This window comes from Plasmodium inui (genome assembly GCF_000524495.1).
Source record: "Plasmodium inui San Antonio 1 unplaced genomic scaffold supercont1.16, whole genome shotgun sequence".
Taxonomy (NCBI): Eukaryota; Apicomplexa; class Aconoidasida; order Haemosporida; family Plasmodiidae; genus Plasmodium; species Plasmodium inui.
In genome coordinates, this window is record NW_008481850.1 from 195114 (window position 1) to 206450 (window position 11337).

General features: G+C 45.7%; 4 protein-coding genes across 4 annotated transcripts; 3 read left to right on the forward strand and 1 right to left on the reverse strand.

Moving 5' to 3' along the window:
- Positions 1-1209: 1209 nt before the first annotated feature.
- On the forward strand, positions 1210-2396 carry C922_03644 (hypothetical protein; the record flags this gene model as incomplete). The annotated part of the gene is made up of 4 exons (XM_008819236.1): positions 1210-1361; positions 1486-1579; positions 1839-2070; positions 2353-2396. 4 exons carry the CDS (start codon positions 1210-1212, stop codon positions 2394-2396), a joined length of 522 nt encoding a protein of 173 aa, XP_008817458.1.
- Positions 2397-3658: 1262 nt separating this feature from the next.
- Positions 3659-5203, forward strand: C922_03645 (mannose-1-phosphate guanylyltransferase; the record flags this gene model as incomplete). Its single annotated transcript, XM_008819237.1, has 2 exons — positions 3659-4057; positions 4298-5203. The coding sequence occupies 2 exons, from the start codon at positions 3659-3661 to the stop codon at positions 5201-5203; spliced, it is 1305 nt and encodes a 434-aa protein (XP_008817459.1).
- A 531-nt stretch (positions 5204-5734) lies between these two features.
- Positions 5735-6923, forward strand: C922_03646 (hypothetical protein; the record flags this gene model as incomplete). The annotated part of the gene is made up of 4 exons (XM_008819238.1): positions 5735-6151; positions 6311-6402; positions 6560-6734; positions 6834-6923. The coding sequence occupies 4 exons, from the start codon at positions 5735-5737 to the stop codon at positions 6921-6923; spliced, it is 774 nt and encodes a 257-aa protein (XP_008817460.1).
- Positions 6924-7564: 641 nt separating this feature from the next.
- C922_03647 (hypothetical protein) lies at positions 7565-10684 on the reverse strand (the record flags this gene model as incomplete). Its single annotated transcript, XM_008819239.1, has 2 exons — positions 7565-10406; positions 10566-10684. 2 exons carry the CDS (start codon positions 10682-10684, stop codon positions 7565-7567), a joined length of 2961 nt encoding a protein of 986 aa, XP_008817461.1.
- Positions 10685-11337: the final 653 nt, after the last annotated feature.

Consider the following 11337-nt stretch of genomic DNA (forward strand, 5'->3'; position numbering starts at 1 on the left):
TTTTTTCTTTTTTTTTTTTTTCATTTTCGTGCAAGCCAATCAAACGGGTTCCGTTAAGGGGAAATGGGGTTCGCGCAGAGAAGCGACGACTTTCGCGTGGCGATCGTCACAGGGGGTGTGTTCATCATCAGTGGCGTTAAATCGAATGGCCTACCATAAAACAGCAATTGTTACTGCAGCGACGCCGCGGCGAACCACTAATGACCGCAATGGCACTCAAGTTTGACACAACCTCCAAGCGCAGAGGCCGTCCCAAGCAACCCCAAAGCGACCCCCAAGCGACCCCCAAGCGACCCCCAAGCGACCCCCAAGCGGCCCCCACGCTCAGCACGCCTCCTCCTGGTGCAGCCTTACCCCGGAAAAATATAATAAAAATACGAACGTTTGACCGAATCGGCCAAGTGGAAAATGGCCAAGAGCAAATAAAGAGTGACAAATGGCTAAGAGCAAATAACGAGTAAAAAATGACAAGTGACGAAGGAGCGAAGCCCTCCCCCCACGAAACGCACACCCAAATCCGCATGTGCTCTTATATCCTACCTATGCGCGCATACGCGTGTAGCACCGCCCAAGCTTTCGCAGTTACGGCACATTTATTATTTTTTTTTTGTTCGTAACTCGCAAGCCACCATTCGCACCTCTTTGAGCTTCCGTTGGGGACATAAACATACACGAAAATACAGTTGGCAGTTCGTTTCTCTTTTTTGCAAACAGGTGAAACGTGCACGGCATACATTTTTGCCACCCTCGCTGCGTTTCACACTTCGTAGACATGGGCTGACAGGGAAAAAAAAAAAAAAAAAAAGCGATAAAGGGGCAAAGCGGCATAGTTGGTAAAGCACCGAAGCAGCAGAGTGGCAAAGTGACGAAGTAAATCGCCCGAGTTGGCAGCATAAAATGCACAACGCAATTGCGTGCGCGCACTCAAGCGACCACGTGAATTCCCACAAAGGGGGAAAACTGTCAAACTGACCAACTTACGCGGCACCACTAAGGAGGCTACACAGAACGGAAAGAAGGAGGAAAACGCATTCGGCCAACCATGGTTCAACTGTATGGCTAGCTGTGCTCCTCGGATTTGAATAACAGCCTGGTTTACCCATGCAGTAGGGCTTCGCCGACCGCGTCTGTAGCCACCTCTGCAATCACCTGTGAAGCCGCCTCTGTAACCACCTCTGTAACGGCGAACCCCAAGTAGAAGAAATCAAAATGTCGAAAACGACGGTCGTCTTTTACAACATAATTAATGACAAAGAGGACAAAAATTCACCAAACGTTTTTTACCTCCCCAAACCGATAAATTCGATAACGTTACATGACATACGAAATGGGTTTCCCTTGGTTGGCACTTACCACTTCAGGTTCGTGCTCCTTCCACGGGTGTTTCCATACACCAGCGAGAAATGCATATGTATATGTCTGCTCCATCGTTCACGCAATTAGGTCGCCTACCAACCCTTCCTCCTTTCACCAATTCCGTTTCAGATTCAAAATCATCCATAACAACACCCCTGCGTGGGTTGACATCAGCGAAGAGTCCTCGCCAATCCCTAGCTTGAATTCGTGTATCTACGCCAAGGTAAATTTTCTTGCCCCCTTGGAAACACTGTTGAGATAAATGGAATGACACACACTCGTAATAACTGGAACGTGTGGTTGACGGTCTCGCTAACCCGTGAGCATAGGATATGATCATCCCCACGGGTTGGCCAAAAAAACGATTGAGGAAGTATTTTTTTTTTTTTTTTCCCTCATGTGTAACTACGCTTCGCAAATTTGCATACCTTTTTCGACGCTCCAGTCCCTCCCTTCACACAACTGCTTTACCCGTCGCACAGGTTTTGCGACTCAGTTGGATGGATCACAAGCAGGCAAAGGAAGCTCGTGGCGGGAAACTTCTTGAAGAGGGTGTGCCAAAATTGTACAAAAATGAGAAACATATCTTCGACATGAAGGAAAACAAACCAGATGACCATGTGCAGATGAGTAAGACCAAGGGGAATATCGACATGCTGTTATTTGAAAGCACTCCCAACAAGGCTATGCACGTGGACGTCGACAAAAGGAAAGGTAAGGACGGAGTGCACGCCCACAACTGAGTTATTGCCCCGAGTGTGTGTGTGGCATCTCCCCTGCGCGGCATTACTCCTGGGAAGTGTGTGCAAGTGGCCGCACAAATGGGCATACAGAAGGGGCATATACAAATGGGCATACAAATAGACATACAAACGTGTGTGCCAGTGGGACATACAGATGTCCGCACATTGGCAGTGGTTAAGCTGGGACTGCACCAGCACAGGCAGAAGCACTTACGAGTTGTGTCCCCCACCCACTTTTCTTCCCTTCCCGCAGATGACGCCAAGGACCAAAATTACTTCGACTTGATGTTCAACTAGACCGTCTGCGGCGAGGCCCTTTTGGTCCCGCCTGACTCGACTGTATTCTTTTTTGTAGCCCTCCAACAACGTGTCGCTTGTTTTTACCCCCCGATGAAAGCGCTACTGACTGCGCTGCCAACCCTTTTTTTTCTGCCACGTATGCGCAACTAAGCATGTAAAGAGATCAACTCGCCCCCCTTGCAATCACATACCAATTAATGACTTAACCTGAGAATTAATTTTTTTTTTTTTTTTTTTTCGCAAATGTACATGTTCATATGTTCATACGAATGTGTGCTCGCTCGTTCGAGTTAAAACATCCTTCGTTGCTACGTAACAATTTGCGCGTGACGGAAAAAGCAAAGAAAGGATAAAGCCAGCAAGCGAAGGGTTGTTCGTGTAACTGTACCACGTGAGATAAGCATGCGACGGGAGGCTAAACAAGACGGCAGTGATTAACAATCGTATTTTATACTGAAGCGGAGGCATGCACGTGCGCCAAACGAAACTGAGATATTGGCTATCGTGGCAGTCGTCGCACTCGCGGCAGTGTTCCAAGTTGGCAAAGGAATGTTCCGTGCCGACGCAAGGCTGCCCGTTTGACAGTTGCCACTAAGCTTCCCGTCGGAGTTCTCACCTTTACACAGGAGCAGTTTTTTTCGCGTTTTAAGAGTGTAGGTATTTTTTTTTTTGTTTTTTTAGACTGTAATGACTTTTTTCTTTTTCGCGTCCTTCCTCATTTTCACACGTCCCCCCTCGCTCCCACGTCAGTACCGACATACAGTCCGGTTCAGTGCTCAACGCAAAATTCACCCATGCGTGCCTTCAATTAACCTGTTATAATTATATGTACCTTTCCGAGTGGGCATTTGCTGTCTTGCAATTGCTTTCTTGCAATTGCTTCCTTGCGGTTGCTCACTGCTACCCCCTGTTCATGCTGCCACCACCCTCTTCGCAACCCCATTTCGACCATGCGTGCATTTTGAAAAACCCCAATTTGGGCTTTGATTATACGTTTCAATTCGCTTCATCAGTATATGTGCACCTCGTAGACCTGTGGTTGCTCGTAGGTATCTTTTCTTTTTTTTTTCCTTTTTTTTCTTTTTCGCTGCTCAAATTAAGTGATCTCCTACTACGGCAGAGGGTCCATCCTCTCCTTTTCTTTCTCCCACCAACTGTCGTTTGCTGGGACATATTCTTTCCTTTGTGTGTACCCTGTAACGCGGGTCATTTGGTGCGTATCGTGACCTACACTTTTCTTTCTTTGCAACCGAGCGAACATGAATGCGCTCATCCTAGTCGGGGGGTACGGGACGAGGTTAAGACCGCTCACCCTGACAACCCCCAAACCACTAATCAGCTTCTGCAACAGGCCAATACTAGAACACCAGATCTTTAATTTGGCACGATGTGGAATCAGAGAAATAATTTTGGCCATAGCTTATAAACCCACACACATAACGAACTTTGTGGATGACCTGGAAAAAAAATACAACGTTAAAATTATTTACTCCATTGAGGAGGAGCCCTTGGGTACGGGAGGACCAATAAAATTGGCAGAGAAGTATTTGAGCAAGTACGAGGATTTTTTTGTGTTCAACTCGGACATTATTTGCTCCTTCCCCCTCTTGGAGATGATGAGCTTCCACAAGAAGAGCAGTGCGCCACTAACGATTTTGGTAAATCAAGAGGGGCGGAGTGCGTGTGTGTTTGCTGTGTGCTCGTTGTCTGTCAGTTGTATGTTCACTGTATGTTTGCTTTATATTAGTTGTCTGTGTATGAATCGGTTGCAAACTTATGCGTTGATTTCTTAATACACATGGCGTGTGCATCGCACATATTTACCATTTCACCTGCACCGTTCAGGAAAAAACAGTTTTTTTTTCCTTTTTTTTTTTTTTTTCCTTCCGTTTGTGCAGGTGAAAGAAGTGGAAGACCCCAGAGCGTTCGGAGTGGTCCTAACGGAAGACAATCGAATTACCAAGTTTGAGGAGAAGCCGCAAGTCCCTAAATCGAGCTTAATAAATGCAGGAATTTACATACTGAACAGAGAAATCTTAAATCGCATTCCGTTGAAGAACACGTCGCTCGAGAAGGAAATATTTCCCCAGCTAGCCAATGAGAACATGTTGTATTTCTACAAATTAAATAAATTTTGGGCCGACATTGGGAAGCCGCAGGACTTTTTAAAAGGACAGGCATTATACTTAGAAGACTTGGAGGAGACCAGCCAAAGAGCCAGAGAAGGGGAAGGGGAAATAACGAAGGAAGCAACTACTGCAAAGGTAATGGCGGCTAGGCCTATGACTGAGGAATACATCCTGCGTGACCACTTCCTCATATGCTACGACATAACAGACAAGGAAAATGGCGCAAAGAGTGGCATCAAGAAAAATCTATTTATAACATTTGAAGATATGAACCAGTTGGATCAATTCGCCCATAGCAAGAGCCACCTTTTCGATGAAATCCTTGTACACACAAAAGTCGAGGGAAATGTGTTGATTTCATCCAAGACGATTATAGAAAAAAATTGTGTCTTGGGAGATAACGTCGTTCTGGGAGAAAACGTCACCATTGGAGAAGGATGTCGGATCAAAAATTCTTGCGTCATGAGCAACTCCACCGTCAGTTCGTATTCCTACATTGAGAACTCGATTATTGGCTCCAAGTCGAGGGTTGGAAGCTGGTCGCGCATCGAGGGACTGTGTGTGTTGGGCGAGAACGTCATTTTGAAGCCCGAAATTTTTGTGAACAATGCCTTTATCCTTCCCTTCAAGGAGGTCAGCAGCTCGATATATGAAAAGGGCGCGATTATCATGTGAAGAGAGGCAGCATATGATGCTTGCGCTGAGGAGGACCAGGAGGAAGGGCGAGCGAAACGGCGCAGTCCCAGTGCGAAGCTGCGACGTTTCTCAGATCCACTACTTTTTTTCCATGTGTAAAAATAATGTGATAAAATTTTTTGTTTAGTTTTTTCGTTTTTTTTTTGTGTCAACCCTCATGAGTGAGCGGTTCACTATTCGTGTGTGCGGTTCGGCATTTCTGTGCGCGGTTCACCACACTTGTGTGCGCACGTGTATGTCTTCTTTTTTTTGCACCGCGGATATGGAGTGGCTTTTATCCCCGCATAGCACGCGCGTGCCTGCACGGAAGCAGCATGCAAATTTCCCCCTTAAACACCCCCTAAAATGTGAAACATCTACAACATGGACTATGCGGTGCGAGTGGAGCGAACAACTCTAACGTCCCACTGAACTGTCCACATGAGCTTAACGGTGTAACGACGTCCCAGCGTAACTGCGTACCAGCGAACCGATCGTTTTTCTTCCCTTCCCCCACAATGTGCCAAAAAAATGAAGGACTACCTAGCACGGTACAACAAATACTTAAAGTACGACAACTGCATACTTGTCGAGCATGAGGAGGAAGAAAGCAAAAGTGCGAAAGGAGAAAACTGCGTGAAAGATAAGAACATAGTCCGCGTCATACAGGAAATACGAAAAAATTTACGGTCAAATGTGCTGTATAAAAATGATGGGAAAAATGCCCTCTTCAATGAGCCCCTATACAATATGTTTCCACTCAAATGTGTGAAGGACAAAAAGGTAGACAAGATTTCCTACGTGTGCAGAGTGACAAGCGAAGAGGACGTGACTGTTTGTCTTAAAAAAATACACGACATTGTGTCGAAGATGTATGTTCAGAATATGCTCATCGGGGAGGACTTTCTGGAGGATCTGTTGTCCGTTTTTATGGAGCTCTGCAGACAGGTAAGTCGATCCTGCCTGCATCGCTGCTTCTCTACGTCTCTACCACCTCTTCCTGCTCCATGGTTCAAATTGGTGAGAAAGGTGTGGGATGGATGGGGACAGCTGCTCACCTTCACCACTATGTCCTTCCCCGCCGCGCACTTTGACCACCACGTGCAGGTCTCCGTGACGTGCTTCCAGCGAGGATCCCTCCTCAGGCAGCTCTTCAACTACAACACCATGCTCCTCTTCCACTACCACAAATTGGTCAAGTGAGTTTTCTTCGCGCGCAGTTACTCATACGTCAGGCCAAGTTGTGGCCTTCTCCAAAAATGTCACCAATATGTTCTCCACGTGATCCCCATTGGCGTTTTGTCCTGGTCGGGGTGCCACTGTGTGTCCACCTCCTTCACCCTCCTACCCCCTTAGGTCATCTCTGGCCTTTAACTTAAAGAAGGAAATAAAAAGAAACCACACGATCAGCGAGCTACGCAAAGAAATACAGCGAAAAAAAGAGGCCATCAATTCTTTGAAGAGAGAAATTTTAGACACGGACCAGCTGATCGAGGAGGAGAGGAAAAACGCGGAGCGGGAGATTTCCGAGGTACCACAGTTGAGAAACGGAGTATAGCTATGAAGGGCTCTCTAGCGCCTCTTACGCCCTCGCGCCTTCTACCGCTTCATCCCTTCCACCCCCTGGCAGGTGAACATAATTTACCAGAACAAAATAGACAAGCTGAAGAAAAACAATCAGAGGAAGCGGGACGAGTTCACACGCCTCCTGCAGCTCTGAGGGGAGAAAAAAACAATAAGAAAAAAAAAAAAAGGGAAGAAAAGAAGAGCGGTTTTCCAGCGGGGAAGAGGCTTCTTCTTTGATCTTTTGTATGTATCCATTTACGTTATATCTCTGTCTTCATTTCGTTTTTTTTTTTTTTTTTCAAAAAGTCTAACTATACACAATTTGAAAATAAAAAAAACTAAGAAAAAAATAAATCATTCAAAATTGGAATGTAAATTAAAAAAAAAAAAAAAAAAAAAATGAAAACCAAGTGAAGACGAAGTAAGGGCGAAGTCAACGAATTAAATCAACGTTAGGGTTAATAAACTGCGCAAAGATACAAAGCAGAAAAGCTTTAAAACAAAAAAAAAAAAGCCAAAAAGTGAAAAATCAAAAAAGCAAAAAATTTTAAAGCTGCTAAAGTCAAAAAAAAGAAAATCTAAAAAGAAGACTTCTCCTCCATTTGAAAGAAAAAATGCCACAACTGAGAATCATCTCTTTATGGAGTGAGCATAATCATACATGAGGAATCATCGAATAAAAAAGAAAACTGTCCTGAGGGGGACCTGTCCTGGTTTCTACAACTTCTCAAACTGACTGTCTGAGCAGAGTACACACATATACATAGATGTGTCTATACGTAGGCGTGGGCCTTCTTAAAGGAAGAACTTCAGGGAGAGGATGGCCAAAACGGCTAGAAGGATTCTGCTCATGCCCTGGAAGATGGACCCGCCCTCATCACCGTTCTTCTTTGTCTTCGGATCCGATTCCCCTTCATCCGAGTCACCTTTCACCACTGCCTCTTCCGTGGGTTGGTCCGTCGCCTGGGCTTCGTCTCTGTTTTCCTTGGCCGCATCCTCTGCACCGTTGCTCTCTTCGCCTGTGATTGGGACATCATTCTGGTCCGTCTCCGCAGGCTGGGCCACTTCTCCAGTGGCGGTATCAGTGGCGGCTTCATCGGCAGCGGTCGAATCTGTGGAGCCCCTATCTGAGGTGTCATCCTTTGGTGGAACCTCCCCCTCTGCTGCTTCCTCCTTTGGTGCAAGTTCCCCCTTTGCTGCTTCCTCCTTTGGTGCAAGTTCCCCCTCTGCTGCTTCCTCCTTCTTGTCCTTCTGGAGGTCCCCTTCCAACAAACCGTCGTCCTCCTTGTGGCTTTGGTCATTCTCATGATCACTTCCATCGGTGCTTCCCGCGTCATCGAAGCCTCCATCTTGATCAACTTCATCACTGTCACTTTCTTTGTTACTTCCCGCATTTACACCGTCGGCATCTTCACTTTCTCCGTCCTTCTGTTTCTCCCCCTTCTCTTCAACAGATTCTACATTTCCCACGTTGTTCTCCTTTTCTACCGTGTTATTTCCGTTCTCTTTGCCGCTCTCGTATCCTTCGTCGGGGTAATTCTTGTCATTTTCGTTGTCCTCCTGCTCATCAAGATTGCTTCTCTCTACCTTTTTCGGTGTTTTTCCTTTGTTCATCTTCTCCTGATCAGCAGCCACCTCGCCTTTGTCGCTCGATACTTCCCCCTTCTGACTGTCCGCGCCACCCTTCCCACTGGACACTTCCTCCTCATTGTATACGTCGAAGATGGAAGCCTGGTTCCCAAATACCTCGTTGGCGCTCTCCTTCGCGCTGGTGAGCACGGCGACCTTCTTCAAGACCTTATCGCTCTCGGTAAAGAGCCGATCAAGATTGTACTCTTTTGCTTTCTCATTCAGCGCGGTGTACTTTTCTGTCCTCTCGTCGATTTCAAGTTCCTTATCGTACGCCTGTTGATAGCCCAGATGTAACAGCGCTTTCAGTTTCTGCAGGATTCGCTTGTTCTTCTCCCATCGAGGGGTGCCACCAACTGGTTCAGCGGCCCCCACTTGGGAGGAGTTATCTACAGGCGAGTCTGTCTGAGAGCCCACCTTGTCGAGATAGCTTACGATTCTCGAAACAGGGTCGCTGATCTTCTTCTCCTTGAGGTTCTCGAAATTTATTTTGAGCACATCACTGAGCATATTTAGATCCATTGGGTTCTTATAGCAGTAGGATTTGATACAGCTAGCTAAATTGTTAAAGATGCCATTTTTCTCATAATACAACTTTTTCAAGATCTCCACAAGTCCATTTCTCATGTCGATGATTCTCTTCTTCCTATTGTAGTCATCGAGTGTCTCCATCTCAAGTATATCCTTGTACTGCTTTTTTTTGGAAACACCTTTATCCGTATCACTGACTTTGCTTTCGCTGAACTTGAGTGGCTTGATGGTCGGTTTGTACTTAAAGAAAATATCCGCTGAAATCATTCCATTCCCATGAGCGAAGTCATCATAAGTCAAAACTGGATCGACATTCTCATCAAACATTCCTTTCATGTCATTATTCTTTGCTTTATTATATATAGACAGATATTTCTTTCTTAACCTATTGATGTTTTTCTCCACATGATTCAATTTCTCCATTTGTTCTTTCAGCAAAATGCCTAGATTGTCCTGAAGAACTCTTATATCAACGTCTTCCATTATGTTAATGTCTAGAGTATCCAATAAGTAGAGATAATACAGATCTTGATCTGGACTCCTCCTCATCTCATTGTATCTGTCTTCGAGTAGATCTTTCAGATCGGATGGGTCATATCTATTGACGATCATTTTGGAGAGTTCCTTTCCTAATTTTTTAAAAATGGCATTTTTCTTCACTGTCTGTTGGTTCATTTCGGATAAAAGGATCGTCTTAGCTTTCTTGATTTTATTTGTGAAACTTTCATTGCTATTCATTATGAGATCTACTTCTTCATTTGTTTTTCTCAGTTCGTCGTCTTTATTGAACGCATCTGTTTCGTCACTTTCGTATGCAACTCCTCCGCCTTGGCTTCTATCCAGGCCGATGTCATAGTTGCCTTCTTTTTCTTCCTCCAGGCCATCATCACGCTGCTCCTTCTGGCTGCTATCTCCAGATTGTTCCTCCGATTCTTTTGTACAAACAACATTCAGCGATACGTAGCTGTTATTAAGGTAGCACTGGTCTTTCTCATTGAGGGCATCCTTTTGCAACACATACGGATTGATTACACATTCCTGATTGTTGTCGCATTGTCTCTTCAAAACATTCGTAACGTCCTTTAAGTGAATTTTACAGAAAGGAAAGTGCAAAATTGCGCTCTTTACGTTTAAGTTCCCATCCTTACAGCTGATCGGTTCTTCATTTTTATTCTTAATAAAAAAAAAATACTGAATGTAGTTCTCGTCTAGGAGAAAGGACTCGCTCAAGAGACATGTTGTTGACGTTTTGATCTCATTTTTCTCCGATTCGATGCATTCTTCAATTTCTATTTCGTTTTTGCTTCCCAAATTATGCGCTTTCCTCTTCATTACGTAATCGAAGTAGTATTTGCACTTCCTATTTCCCATGCATTTGGCTTCCACCTCATCGATGCAGCTTCTGTGGATGATTCGATTCTTGTCGTTCAGGCACTTGACTTCGCAGTGCAGGATGTAGAGGCTTCCCTGGGAGCACCTGCGGGGGGGGTTAGCGGTGGGTAGCGGCGGATAGTGGCGTTATGTAGGGTTTGCAGCGTTACGTGGGGGCAGAACGCCGCTTAAACGGGTGCTTTTCCGCTAAGTACAGTAGATCCGCCCCACGCCGCTAAGACGGTAGCTACCCGTTTGGACTTACTTCAATGAATTCTCCTCCCCGAACTTAATGAGGTCGTTATGCACGTAGCATCTCGTTCTAGACATCAAGCATAGTAGCAGGAGGGCGAGGGGGATGCGGCACAAGGGGGGGAATTTCATTTTAAAGGGGATCAAGGACAAATGGGAGGCAAGAAGAAGGCAAAAAGAGGGCAAGAAGGAGGCAAATAGCAGGCAAATAAGGAACAAATAGGAGACAAATAGGAAGTTAAAAGGGACGGGAAAAGGAGGCCAAACTGGTGGCTAACTGGGCCAAACGGAGCGGCGCTTACCGCGGTGGTAGTTACGCGTGCTCCCGCACAGTTGCTTAGCCGTGGCGCCACCCCCCGCACTGCAACTGAAACCTACGCAGGGGCACAGGCGTCTGTACACATACCAGCACTAATAAATGGAGGGCGAAAATGGTTTAATTAGGCTGAACGGGCTGGGCCGCTCTCAGAAGGGGGGCAACTGGAGAGAAGAAGTGGTGGTAAAAGGTGCAGGTGAGAAAAAAGGGAAAAAAAAAGGAGGAGAAAAATGAAGAGAAAGAGAAGAACAAGAGGGAAGAGAAAAACCAACGGGCAAACGAACAGTAACACGAAAAATGAAGAGAAAAATAAAACGCAGGGGAAGGCAAAACAAGGGAAGCTCAGATCGGGCCAAAAAAAAAAAAGCGACACAACAGGTGTGCAAATTATTTTTAAGCGTTGCCACACAAGTGTTCGCCGGGGTGCGCGTCGTAACAACGACACAAGCCAAAGTGGTTGCCTACTTCA